The sequence below is a fragment of the Clinocottus analis genome, unplaced genomic scaffold (genome assembly GCF_023055335.1).
Source record: "Clinocottus analis isolate CAN_PGR_092001 unplaced genomic scaffold, fCliAna1.0.p SCAF_13, whole genome shotgun sequence".
NCBI classification, from domain to species: domain Eukaryota; kingdom Metazoa; phylum Chordata; class Actinopteri; order Perciformes; family Cottidae; genus Clinocottus; species Clinocottus analis.
In genome coordinates, this window is record NW_027175854.1 from 3,821,326 (window position 1) to 3,834,548 (window position 13,223).

Sequence of the window (13,223 nt, forward strand, 5' to 3'; positions counted from 1 at the left end):
GCAGAGTCTGACTATCAGTTAAACTCTTGAATTACTGTCTCAGGCCCTCGCTTGAAAACGCCCAAATGTAACACATTAGCCTGTATTTTAGGTTGAGGGAAAATGAACTGTTCCTTATTAAAAAACAAAACGTTTTGCCTCTTTTTTTTTTATGTATGCCTGAAATATAACGGCCGTTTTGAGACCTAAATGTTGCATCAGACTTAAGAAGACTTAGTTACTAGCTGTTGGTGATCTTAAAGCAACATTAGCAGCTTCAATAGAGAGATCATTTGACACCAAACCAACTAAACTGAAGTGACAGTTGTTGGGCCTTTAACCCAAAACAAAAAAAAAACATGGCAGTAGTCCTTTCTGTCTGTGCCAACATTAAACAGTTTATAGAGGAGACTGAATTTCCGCTTGCCATCACTGCATGACACACTGCAGCGGTCGAGTACCTCGGATGGAGAGCAGAAAACAGGATTCATTTAAAAATATATATATGTATATGCTAAAAACAATGGGAAAATTGGAGTACATTGAACTCATCACACTTCGTAAGTGAATTAATTCCTCTCTTAAATTGCACTTTAGCTTGTTATTCAATCAGCTGCTGCACTAATGAGTCAGTGTCTACACACACCGTGTGTGTATGTGACCGTGTGGTTTGGACCCTGTAACCTGCAGGTGGTGTATCCGGTCAAGAATCAACACAAATTCAGAATGTCTTTGAAGCAGCTGTCAAGAAACATCCTGGTATTTAGTAAGAGTCAGCGTACAGCTGATCTTTTAAAATATAGGAATTCACAAAGTAATGCTGTCTTTAAATAAATTGTCCCAGCATGCACGCAAAGTAGACTTTTAAAAAAAAAAAAAATTATAACTGTTAATTTTGCTCAAATGATTCTCTCGGGTCCACCACAACTAAACTACACACACATTACGACGTAGTAAATGAACAAATGCACGTTAATACGCAGCGCTCGTGCTGCTCACACGTTACATAAACGGGCATAACCCATCTGCCTGCAGGTGAAGCTCCCTCTGGCTCCACATGCATGGCTGTGTGTTTTGCTGGGAGCTGTGTGCGCTCTGCTCTGCGTCCTGTATGGCAGCGAGTCACCGCAGCAGCATGGAGACGCTGAGCCTCTGAAATCACACCGCCGCATTCATTTTTTATGTATTTATTTTCGGGCGCTATTTTTCTTCTCTCGCTGTCAGCGACTTCTTCACCTCTCAAGTTAATCACAAGTAGCCTGATGGAAGTCGCTCCAACATTTCTGTTCTTGCTGTGCAGCCTGCGCGTTTCTCTGGCGGCTGACTGGGAGTTGGTGGACACTCATTTTATCCTCGGTGATGCAATCGACTACAAAGATCCCTGTAAAGCTGGTACAGTGCATTTTCACCTACTCCATGAATTTATTGATCTTTTTTGCATTTTCTTTCTGGTGTATTTTGAACCAACATCCAAAGCCCCCCAGGCCTCTTATCACTAACATAACACATCCATTCAGTTATATATGAGTTGAACAATTACCTGTAAGATGACACAAGTATTTACTTGCTAAAAAAATGCACCACAACAAAAAATGAACCTTCACATTTGTATCTCATTGTTAGTTAATTAACATACTGAAGTGAATAAATAAAAACAAGCTTGTCTACGTGTTACTTGCTATACTTTGTGGGGATGTGTTGGATGTTGGTTAAAAGTAAAACAAGGGCGTGGTTGAGACAAATCACCTTAATTCAACAGCTCTCAAGTAACGGTTAAGTTCAAGTGGTGGAAGAAGTAAAAACACATGAGGAAATACTCCGTAACAAGTAAAGTCATGTCATTTTACTGAAGCAGAAGTAAAACAAGTATTACCAGCTAAATGTACTGAGATGTCATTAAGAAACGTTTTCATTTGATGACAGAATGGTCCCTTTTTGTAAGGCTTTTTAAAAAATGTAATTAGATTATTACTATTACAAAGGCATGTAGGTGTACTCTACTGTTTATCTAATGTTTTAGTGGGAATTTTCCTCTCTAGCAAAGCATCATGTAATGACCAATATAGTGATGTGATGTGGTAATAACTACAAGCAAGTTGTTTTTCTCCATCACCGAACATGCCAAACAATTACTTTGGTTATTGGGGGGCCTCCAGCTGCTCGGAGTCCCTTTTCACTTGTGACTTCTGAAACTTCCAAAACACACCACTCTTCTTCTCAGAGGCAGTTGCCTGGAGACTAAAGGTCATTGAGGCCGTGCCAGCGCAGTCCTCGGCTGGACGCCGGTGAAATCCTTCTGGCTGCAGGGCATGGGGTGCACACTGCAGGGGTGACCGTCATTTACAGTCACTCTTTGCATGAGTGAATTCACTTCAAAGGCCGACACAGGGCCTGCTACGTCTTTTCATTTGGACTTTCAAAGGTTGTTACATCACACGGCTAAATGAGGTATTTAATGGGAACGAATCTGGCGAGTTGTTGTGCTCTACTAGTACAACGTGAGATCCTGATTCATACAGGAGGAAACGAAATGTTTAACCCATAGTGGGGACAGAAACGGTGCGTGATGTAACCGTTTACGTTTCAGAATGGACATTTTGAAGACTGGATTTTACTACTCAGTTCTCTCTTAGTCAATTATAAGAGCCAGATAATAATTAGCTATTGAGATTCTAATGTCTTGAGTCTTAAGGTTCAATTTTGTGTTTTAAAGTCGAAGTTGAAGGTTTTCTCATTCACCTCAACACATTTTGTTGGAGTCCACAACCCAAATGTACGATTACTTTATTGCTATTTTGTGTCCCAGACGATCATTCCTGCTCATGGGATGTTTTATTTCAGTTTTTCTCTTCTTTGTCTCCCAATTTTAGCTGCTAAAGTTAAATTATCTGAAAGAACCATATGTTTTAGCACATATTGAGACGCTACTCAAGCGGCTAACATTGTGATGTTGTGAAACGTTATCAAAATCAACCTTCTAGAGATCAGATTAACGTTTGGGAACTACATGCTGCTAAACACACACACAAACCAAACAGAGGGATCCTGGAGTGCTCAGTGTTTATATTACATAGTAATGCGGCAGGTAGAGAAATATGTTATACAATGTTCTTCCCTCATCGTTCGAGGACTAAACTGAGTTTATGAGTTATTGAGCTTATTATGAAAACATTTCCCAGATTCTTGACCAATGCACTTTACTACAAAAGAGTTGTGTACATTTGGGAAACATACAACTATGCAGATATTATCTGTGGGACATGAAGCTCCAACAATTATTCTTTATGCTTGTTTTCCATTTGAGTAGAAATGTCCAACGCAGTGTGATCACAATCCTGCAAAGTATTCAGTCCACATCTTCCTTCTTTAAAAAGACACGGTAGCTGGACGGCCCTCCAATGTGTTTCCGTTTGTGTGCTCAGGAGTTGTGTTTGCTGATCAAACAGACACATGGAGTCCCGTTCAGACCTCTTTTCAGGGCAGAGATATGCACTCACACACACAGTGAAGCATGCAGTTGGTTTTGGCTCCTGTTGGCAGGAGACACACAAAGTGAACTTGAGAGATGAAGTTTAAAAATGAATCAAACGTGTTTTATCTTTGTGGAGCACACTAGTCGGAGAGTGTGAAATGATGAGCTAATGTGTGTAAAGTTTGGTTCCAGGCTTACAGAATGAAACAGGATTATTTTCCTCGGATTAAGGTTTCAACTTCCAGAACACTTTCCTCGAAGACGTAGTTTGACGTATGGGGCTTTCGTTGACAGGATCAATGTCAATCTTCTATACCTTCATTAAATATGTACCTACAAACAGCCAATGGTTAGCTTAAGCTAGCATAAATACTGGAAACAGGGGGAAGCCGCTAGCCTGGCTCTGCTCAAAGGTGAAATAAGAAAAACAACAGCAAAAAAAACCCTCAAAGCTCGCTAATATCCTCAACTCTGCACGTAACTACGGACAAAACCACAGCATAGTTTTACAATCTGGGTTTAGTGTGAATTAAATAAGTTAGATCACGTGTTAACGAGAGAGCGTTAGAGATGCTGGCAGGCGGGGAACCAGGCTAACGGATTCCAGTCTTCACGCTAAACTAAAGATCTGCAGCTTCATATTAAAGCGTATTCATTGTACATCTTTAATATAATTCTATCTTTATGCATGTGTCTGTCTGTTCATCTGTTCACCCCAGCTGCCTTCATGGGAGACATCGCCCTTGACGAAGATGACCTGCGCATGTTCAAAGAAGCACTCAGCAGTGATCACATCCACACCAACCACACAGACTCAGGTGTCGAAGCAGGAATATGTTTACTAATCTGTGAATAATGAAAGAAAGGAACTTTTTATTTATTTCATTCTTTTTAAAGTCAACAGTTCCTCCTCTAACGAGAGCGTCAGGGCTAAGAGAGCTGCAGACAGACGGAGTCTCCGCCGGATGAAGAGAGCAGCCACCTCCAGACCTGAGCGAGTGTGGACGGACGGCATCATCCCGTATGTGATCAGCGGGAATTTCACTGGTGAGTTCTCACTGAAAACAGTAAATCATTCCTGCTTCCTTGCAGGGGAGTTGTCTGGTGTACACACAGCAACTATGTGTCTGTTACCTTGTGTGGTTTTCATGGTGAAACTGTCAAACTCTTATTCCTTTCAGGCAGCCAGAGAGCTATTTTCCGTCAGGCGATGCGTCACTGGGAGAAACACACTTGCGTAACATTCACTGAGAGGACGACTGAAGAAAGCTACATTGTGTTCACCTACCGACCTTGTGGGTGAGTTTAGAGTTTATTAAAGCAATCTTCATAATTTATTTAGTTTAGTTTCATTCATCAGCCTTAAGGCCGGTGTCTTCAGTCAGAGGAAACTAAACTGCGGTGTTTTAAACATCTAGATTGTTTTTGTTTGTATTTTTCAAAGCATCAATTCATTTTCACTCATTTTCACATCATGTGAAAGCATTTCATCTCATTTTTGCTCATTCTTTTGTTTTGTTTTTTCACTTTCACTGTTCTCATCACCGTTATTTTTTAAGCAACGGCAGGTAACTGTTTTTATCAAAAAAGCAACTGTTTTCTAACATATTCATACATACTTGATGTTCAAGGTTTGAAGAGTCGTTCCTTGACTATCGAAGTACACGTTTTTAAATGGACAGTGGCTCTCTTGGACTGTCGTAACATTATATCCAAGAACCTACAACTGTAAAAACCTACATTCTCCAGAGGTCCATATGTACACAACTTATCATTAATAGTTCAAACAACTAGATTGTACACTTCCCGACACAGTGTGACATTAAATATTCACAAGCAGCAAAGAATCATAGTTTGTTCTGAAGCGCTCGGAGCTGAACAGTGTCGCCTCCTGCAGGTGTTGCTCCTACGTGGGCAGGCGAGGCGGCGGCCCTCAGGCCATCTCCATAGGAAAGAACTGTGATAAGTTTGGCATCGTGGTGCATGAACTCGGCCACGTGATCGGCTTCTGGCACGAACACACGCGCCCGGACCGAGACGAGCATGTAAGCATCATCAGAGACAACATCCAACCAGGTACTGTTACTGCGATGACATGAAACAAGTGTGAAAAACGTGTGTGTGTGTGTGTGTGTGTGTGTGTGTGTGTGTGTGTGTGCTCACAGACGCTCCAGATGTGTGTCCTTAATCTTAGTCTGATTCTCTGTGTGTGAGTAGGACAGGAGTATAACTTCCTGAAGATGGAGCCGGGCGAGGTCGACTCACTCGGGGAGGCGTACGACTTTGGCAGCATCATGCATTACGCAAGGAACACATTTTCCAGGTTGTCATACTTATGCTTTTTTTTAATGCTTTTCTTTCCTGAAGTTTGTGTTAAAGCGACCGCAACGATTCCATCACTTTTATTTCACAGGTGTTCTGTGTTCAGCTTTTCCCTGCTACACATTAACAGGCCATTAAACGGCTCGAGAGCCAAACTGCCGAGCATTTGGTGATTCACTCTGTCCACCCTGCATGTACATTGTGAACTGGCAGCATACGGAGCACCAGCTGCTACTTCTCTTATGTCTTACAATCAGTGATCAAACTCCTCTTACTTACATTTTTCACATGGTTTCTGGTCATTTGACCTTCCTAACTGCCCCGTGTATCATGCTGCATTAACAGCTGAGCTACCATGACCTGCTGTTTGTCCCTTCATTCAGCTCTGCTCAACAAGCTCCACAGGAAACCTCAGGGGATTTGATACTTGTTTGTCACAGAAATGGTTTCACACTAGTCTCCTTTTCATTTTCTGTCTCGTGCATGTTGTTGCTTTTCTCTGTGATTAGTTTTTTTTTTTTTTTTTTACCTCCATCGCTGCTTTGCTGGTCTGGGTCATGGAGGCGAGCCAAGCTAAATAAAGGCCTGGCAGTTCAGGCTTTGTTGAACAATTTGGGCTAGAGTGGCCTTTTTCTCTGGCATTCAGGAGCGGGCTCCACTGAGCTTGGCACCGGCGAAAGGCCCCATTCAGAGTGCTCTGTTTGCACATGCCTGTCATTCATGGGCGCATCACCATGGGAACTATGCAAGAGTGAGCTCCAAACCCATGAGAGATTATCTTGATCAATAAAGCATCAATGTGACGGAGTCAGACCCCCCGAAAAAAAAAAAAGTTTCTGTATGAACTTTTGGAAAACACATTTTCCTGCACATCATTGTCGTTCTACGATGTTTCTCCTCAAGCTTTGTGTGACGTAATCGATGTTTTAAACTTATTTGTGATCTGTCTGAAACAGAGGCATCTTCTTGGACACAATCTTGCCTCGTTATGACGTCAATGGAGTCAGGCCACCTATTGGACAGAGGACCAGGCTTAGCAAAGGCGACATTGCGCAAGCCCGCAAACTCTACAAGTGTGCAAGTACGCTACATTAAATGTGTAGAAGATATATAGACCCAAATGACAACACCTTGAGTGTAGACTTTTATCACCTATAAAAGCCAGTTAGATATGACACGTCATGATTTTAAAATCTCCTCTGGTTTGTTCATTCTGGGACTGTAATGTCCTTCCTCTGGTCTATTGTCATATAACCATGTGAATGTCATGGCGTGTGGTTGTTAAAGGGTGTGGGGACAGCCTGCAGGAAAGTGCTGGAAACTTCTCTTCTCCCGGTTACCCGAACGGCTACTCAGCTTACGCTCACTGTGTCTGGAGGATCTCTGTCACTCCTGGAGAGAAGGTGAGTGATGTAAATAAGCGGCAGCTCTCCTTCAATACAAGACAATTAACCACATGCATCAAGTTAGTGACTTAGTGACTCACAATGTCTGTCCCAAACACAAATACGGTCCACTCCAGACTCTTTAACTGCAATGTATTACCAGCAGTGGTAGGATGCACGTATATGTATACTAATTAGTCCATTGTTGTAATAATTTTCAAACTCAATGTGCCAATTCAAGTCGTTACACTGAATCACTTCAATTATTCAGTTTTTAGTACAGTAGCTCACGTTGTTCAAATCAAGATGTAACAACATCTGGAAAACCTGTTTGAACTGCATGGATGGACGATCTGCCCTCCTCCTGTGTCTTCTATCTCTCAGATTGTTCTGAATTTCACCTCCATGGACCTCTTCAGGAGCCACTTGTGTTGGTACGACCACGTTGAGGTCCGAGACGGGTTCTGGAGAAAAGCTCCTCTGAAAGGTCTTTAACTGTCGTGTAGAGTATTTTGGTTCGGTTTGGTTGCTTTATTGGTACCCGAGGGTGGGAGTAGACCTCGTCTCCCTCTGCGCAGCATCCTCCATAAACCTGATGCCGTGTCAGTCCCTTGTCATGTCGTCAGCACTGTGAACTCTGACCTTTTCATGTACTTTTGGCAGGCCGCTTTTGTGGAGACACACTTCCAGATACAATCATCTCAACCGACAGCCGACTGTGGATCGAGTTCAGAAGCAGCAGCAGCTGGCTGGGAAAAGGCTTTTCAGTGGTCTACGAAGGTACAACTTTGATAATGTGTGGATTTGAACATGCACTTTTCATATCTTACCTTCTCACGGGTTTTATTTTTACATAACATTACGTTACATTTCGCTAACGCTCTTATCCAAAGCGACTTACAATAAGTACAAACTCAGAAAGTACAATTCCTATAAGAAAGTTTAACTCCTAAGTGCTTTCACTAAGTGCGACAAAAGTGCTACTGCGGTGCTACTTTCCTTATTCAAGGTGGAGTCGAAAAAGATGTGTTTTTAGTTTGCGGCGGCAGATGTAGAGACTGTCTGCTGTCCTGATGTCAATGGGGAGCTCGTTCCACCATCGAGGAGCAGGACAGCGAACAGTCGTGACTTTGTTGAGTGTTCAGTGTTTCAACTACATAATGTTACAACTGAATGTAAACATTTTGATATCTCCGGATGAAACAAATCCCTTCTCACCTCCTGTGCAGCCATCTGTGGGGGGGAGGTGAAGCGGGACAGCGGTCAGATCCAGTCCCCCAATTATCCCGATGACTACCAGTCCAACAAAATGTGTGTGTGGAAAATCACAGTAGCAGAAGGTTTCGATGTTGGCCTCGCCTTTCAGTCGTTTGAGGTAAATTTGCTTTCATTTTGATTTATTTTTTCACGTTAATTATAAGAAAACAAGGACAATATCTCCAGGAAAAAATGCCCAAACTGGGAGAATGTTTCACAAACCTCATATTCCCGCAGCGTGGAACTTTCTTTGTGTTTGCGCTTACAATTGCCCAGCACTTTCACCTGCATTGCAAACCCTTATTGACCTTCATTGACATAACTGCAGATCGAGCGGCATGACAGCTGCGCCTACGACTACGTGGAGGTGAGGGATGGCGGCTCAGAGAGCGGCCCGCTGCTCGGCCGTTTCTGCGGCTACAACAAACCTGACGACATCAAAAGCAGCTCCAACCAGCTCTGGCTGAAGTTCGTGTCTGACAGCTCGGTCAACAAAGCCGGGTTTGCGGCCCGATTCTTTAAAGGTGACAAAGTAACTTCAGCTGAAAAATATCCATCAATGACATGAACTTCTGGTGTAATTGTTTACGTATTTTTCCATCTTCCAGAGATGGATGAGTGCTCCGGACCGAACAACGGTCACTGCGAGCAGCGCTGTCTGAACACACTGGGCAGCTACAGATGTGCATGTGATCCCGGATACGAGCTGGCAGCAGACAGACGCAGCTGTGAGAGTGAGTATAGAGCACGACTTCACACACTAAATCCAGAGAGCGAGGTCGCCTCGAGTCTTCTCAGTGGAGCAGCATCCTGTCACTGTGACACACAGTAGATCAAATGCAGCCTTTGTATCATTCATTGTAGTGTACTTTAGTACTTCAAGTGAACGTTTGCCGGTTTGGGAAACACAATTATTTCCTTTTCTGGAGGAGAGTAAATGGAGACGATCAATACCTCGTGGTATCTTTCCGTAAAATTTAAGACGACAGCCTGCAACCGGTTATTAGCTGAACTTGACCCAATCAGCAGGCTCTGAATTTGTTGAACTGAGTTCCTGCAAAAATAAGTAAACCTGATATTTACAGCTTGGAAGTATTGACTTAGACAACAAAGTCAAAGGGAGATTGAAAGCATATATGACATTTCATGTTTCCCGTTGTCTCTGTTGAGACACAAATCCTTGGTTTTCTCTCTTCTACCACAAGAGTGCAGCGCTCCCTCACTGCATCTTCTTTATGAGCCCCGACAGCCTGTTGCAGCGCTGATTGGATGCATCTGAAGTAAACCGTACAAATAGGAATTACATTTCTCCTCATTACAATTTGGTACATTCCTTGACTTTATAGGAATAAATAATCATTCAATAGTCATTATGCAACCTTTAATCTCCACTGGTATATTCCAGTACTAACTCATATTATATCTGTCATACTTGGGTATAACTTTATTTATGAACAATTCATCATAATAAACTACCCATAACTCAACTGGTATTCTTTTTTTTTTGCGGTTCAAATAATTAAATTAAATTACATTCTTTCAAATTCAAGCAAATGGCTGATGTAATCGATGTCATCCAAATGTTGTACTCTCACACTTCCATCACTAAAACCTGTGTTTTCTCCCACCAGCAGCTGCCTGTGGCGGGTTCATCACCAAGCTGAACGGCTCCCTCACCACCCCCGGGTGGCCCAAAGAATACCCTCCCAACAAGAACTGCGTGTGGCAGCTGGTGGCGCCCATTCAGTATCGCATCACTCTGGTGTTCGACGTGTTCGAGACCGAGGGGAATGACGTAAGTTCATTAAAGTGATGTTTTTTAATAAAAAAAATAATCTTTCTGCAGACGTTTTATCCGATAACCTGTTAAATCACCGTAATTTCACAGGCTACGTCTTTTTCCTCTGTAGTAAGTAAAATTGTCCAGTGTTTACCATCAGGTGTGTAAATATGATTATGTGGAGGTGCGCAGTGGGTTGAGTTCAGACTCAGAGCTTCATGGGAAGTTCTGTGGAGCGGAGAAGCCGGAGGTCATCACCTCCCAACAAAACAACATGAGGATCGAGTTCAAGTCCGACAACACCGTCTCCAAGAAGGGCTTCAAGGCTCACTTCTTCTCTGGTAAGTCAGGAGGAGTGAAGTGTTGAGGAAGGAAATCAGTAAAGTAGTATGCAAAAATCAATAAGAAAGTACGTATACAGTAAATAGGACAAATCATTACCCCACTCCAATGAGCCGCCAGGCAGCTGTCTTCAGTTTCTCACACAAGAAGGGAGGCAATTTTTTATTTTAAGTAAATAATGTAGTATCATGCCTGGTGTTTGACTCAAATACATCTCTTAATTTCACATTCAGAAACACATTCACATGGATTTCTATTGAACGTGGCAGGTCTAGAGTTTTTGTTTTTCTAATATTGTAATGTTTTGTCCAATAACTTTCCTACTGTATATCTCTTTTTGTTATTACAGGAATATTGATAGTCCATTGGAACATCTCAATCACTTATTATTAAATATCCAGAATGACAAATTCTGTATTTGAACAAGCCTGCACTTTGTTCTGTGGACTAGAAGCTGATCTTTTAAAAAAAAAAAAAAACTTACAAAAGGCTCTTACCCAAGAGATGTTTTGCTGGGAGATGACTCAGTGTTGTGGGTCTTAAGTGTTTCATTCTGCAGATTCTTCCCCCTTGAGTAACACAGACAGCCTTTGTGTCGGCGCTCAGCAGATAATGGTCCAAATTGTAAATAGTATGTATTGGAACATCAAGCAAAAGAGTTGATAACATACATGCTTTCCACACCTCCACAGATATCGACGAGTGCTCCAAAGAAAACGGAGGCTGCCAGCATGAATGTGTGAACACCTTCGGGAGCTACAGCTGTCAGTGTCGCAGCGGCTTCATGCTGCACGACAACAAGCACGACTGCAAGGAAGGTACTCGTATGTTTGGCTCAAAGGGTCAGAAAGTCAGCAATAACATTTGGTATTTAGATTTGAGTGTTTACATGTGTGTTCTCATTGTGGGTGGTTTTCTTAAGCACTACTGATATATAGTATTTAGAAAGGACAGTGCAATAGGAGGAAATGATGTGAGCAGCTTCCGTTGTTTAGTTCTAATAAGTGATTTAGTTGTGTTTTTTCCAGCGGGCTGTGATCATGCTGTCAACACTGTGTCGGGCACAATGAGCAGCCCCAACTGGCCCGATAAGTATCCCAGCAAGAAGGCCTGCACCTGGACTCTGTCCACAACCCCGGGCCATCGCATCAAACTCGTATGTAAATATATATATATAACACTTGAAAGGCAACTTTTGGAGGTTATTCACAGCGTTTCAAAATGTCTCGAAGGTTCTCAACGAGATCGACATGGAGGCTCATCTGGAGTGCACTTACGACCACCTGGAGATCTACGACGGGCGAGACTCGCGTGCCCCAAGTCTCGGGCGCTTCTGCGGCACCAAAAAGCCTTCTCCAGTTGTTTCCAGTGGCAACAAAATGTTCCTGCGTTTCTTCTCTGACAACTCAGTGCAGAAGAGAGGCTTTGAGGCTTCATACAGAGCAGGTAAGCAAAGCTGCCATTACTTTCTACCCCCAAAAAAGCCCGGTAAACAAGTCAAATGGCACGTTAGAGACAAAATAGATGACTAAAATTGTGTCATTTCAACTATGGGATTGTTGTCTGCTGTGTTTAGAAAGCTGCTGTCTTTCATCACTTTTACGAGATCCTTGTTTTGACCCTCTAATTTTGTGGTGGTGATTTCCCAGAATGTGGAGGAAGCCTGAAAGCCGAGGTCAAGACAAAAGATCTCTACTCTCATGCCCAGTTTGGAGATAACAACTACCAGAGCGGCTCCGACTGTCTGTGGATGATCTCTGCTGAGAAGGGCTATGGAGTGGAGCTCATCTTCCAGGTGTTTGAGATCGAGGAGGAGGCCGACTGCGGGTACGACTATGTGGAGCTGTATGACGGCGCTGACATCAAGTCTCCGAGGCTGGGACGATATTGTGGATCTGGGGTAAGGCTAAAAATACCAGGCTTGTGCGGGAAACAATTAGAATTGTTTTTCAAAAACCTTCTCTTCTTGTCATTTCTTTCCCCCCCCCGAAGGCCCCAGAGGAAGTCTACTCAGCCGGAGACGCCATCGTTTTAAAGTTTCACTCAGATGACAGCATCAATAAAAAAGGTTTTCATGCACGCTACACAAGCACGAAGTTCCAGGACACGCTACACGCAAGCAAGTGACTCTACCCCAAACCTAAATGGAGACTTCCCCCCTAACATTTGGTCGGACACACCCATCTCCAGACGAGGAGCGAATGCGTGGATCGCCACAAACACCAAGCCGCATACTTTACATTCACATCTGTTAGAGGGAGTGAAGCCAAGCAGGAGAATGGCATCTTTACTCTTCTTTGTTGTATAGCGTAGCTTTAGGATGAGACGCGAGGACTAGTTTGCAGTGATGATTTTAAATGTAAATTTCGTGACACCGTCTGTAATGAGCTGATTACGTCATAGCGAAGTGTCGAGATATAAAAAGGTTATGTGATATTGTTTTCTTGTTGTGTTTTTATCACATGGTCACTTTTTACTGTCTGGGGTAAAAGTTAACTTCTAATTAATTTAATAATAATAATAATAATAATAGTATTAATAATAAAGGACAAAATCAATTAATCAAAACTATTTGTTTTGCTAAAATCAGACCTCGTTTATTATTCTTTTTTTTTAAAATCACATTAGCATTCCTCACATAATATTTTGGGGACTGTTACTCTTAAACAGTGATAAGTAATGCTTC

General features: G+C 42.5%; 1 protein-coding gene across 1 annotated transcript; it reads left to right on the plus strand.

Moving 5' to 3' along the window:
- Window positions 1-1,173: 1,173 nt before the first annotated feature.
- Window positions 1,174-13,070, plus strand: LOC137783483 (bone morphogenetic protein 1-like). The gene is made up of 20 exons (XM_068573446.1): window positions 1,174-1,371; window positions 4,171-4,269; window positions 4,349-4,498; window positions 4,633-4,750; window positions 5,349-5,527; window positions 5,669-5,774; window positions 6,730-6,854; window positions 7,061-7,176; window positions 7,543-7,645; window positions 7,822-7,938; window positions 8,388-8,533; window positions 8,744-8,939; window positions 9,024-9,149; window positions 10,050-10,210; window positions 10,356-10,536; window positions 11,230-11,355; window positions 11,566-11,693; window positions 11,770-11,983; window positions 12,187-12,437; window positions 12,530-13,070. The coding sequence occupies exons 1-20, from the start codon at window positions 1,242-1,244 to the stop codon at window positions 12,662-12,664; spliced, it is 2,907 nt and encodes a 968-aa protein (XP_068429547.1). The 5' UTR covers window positions 1,174-1,241; the 3' UTR covers window positions 12,665-13,070.
- Window positions 13,071-13,223: the final 153 nt, after the last annotated feature.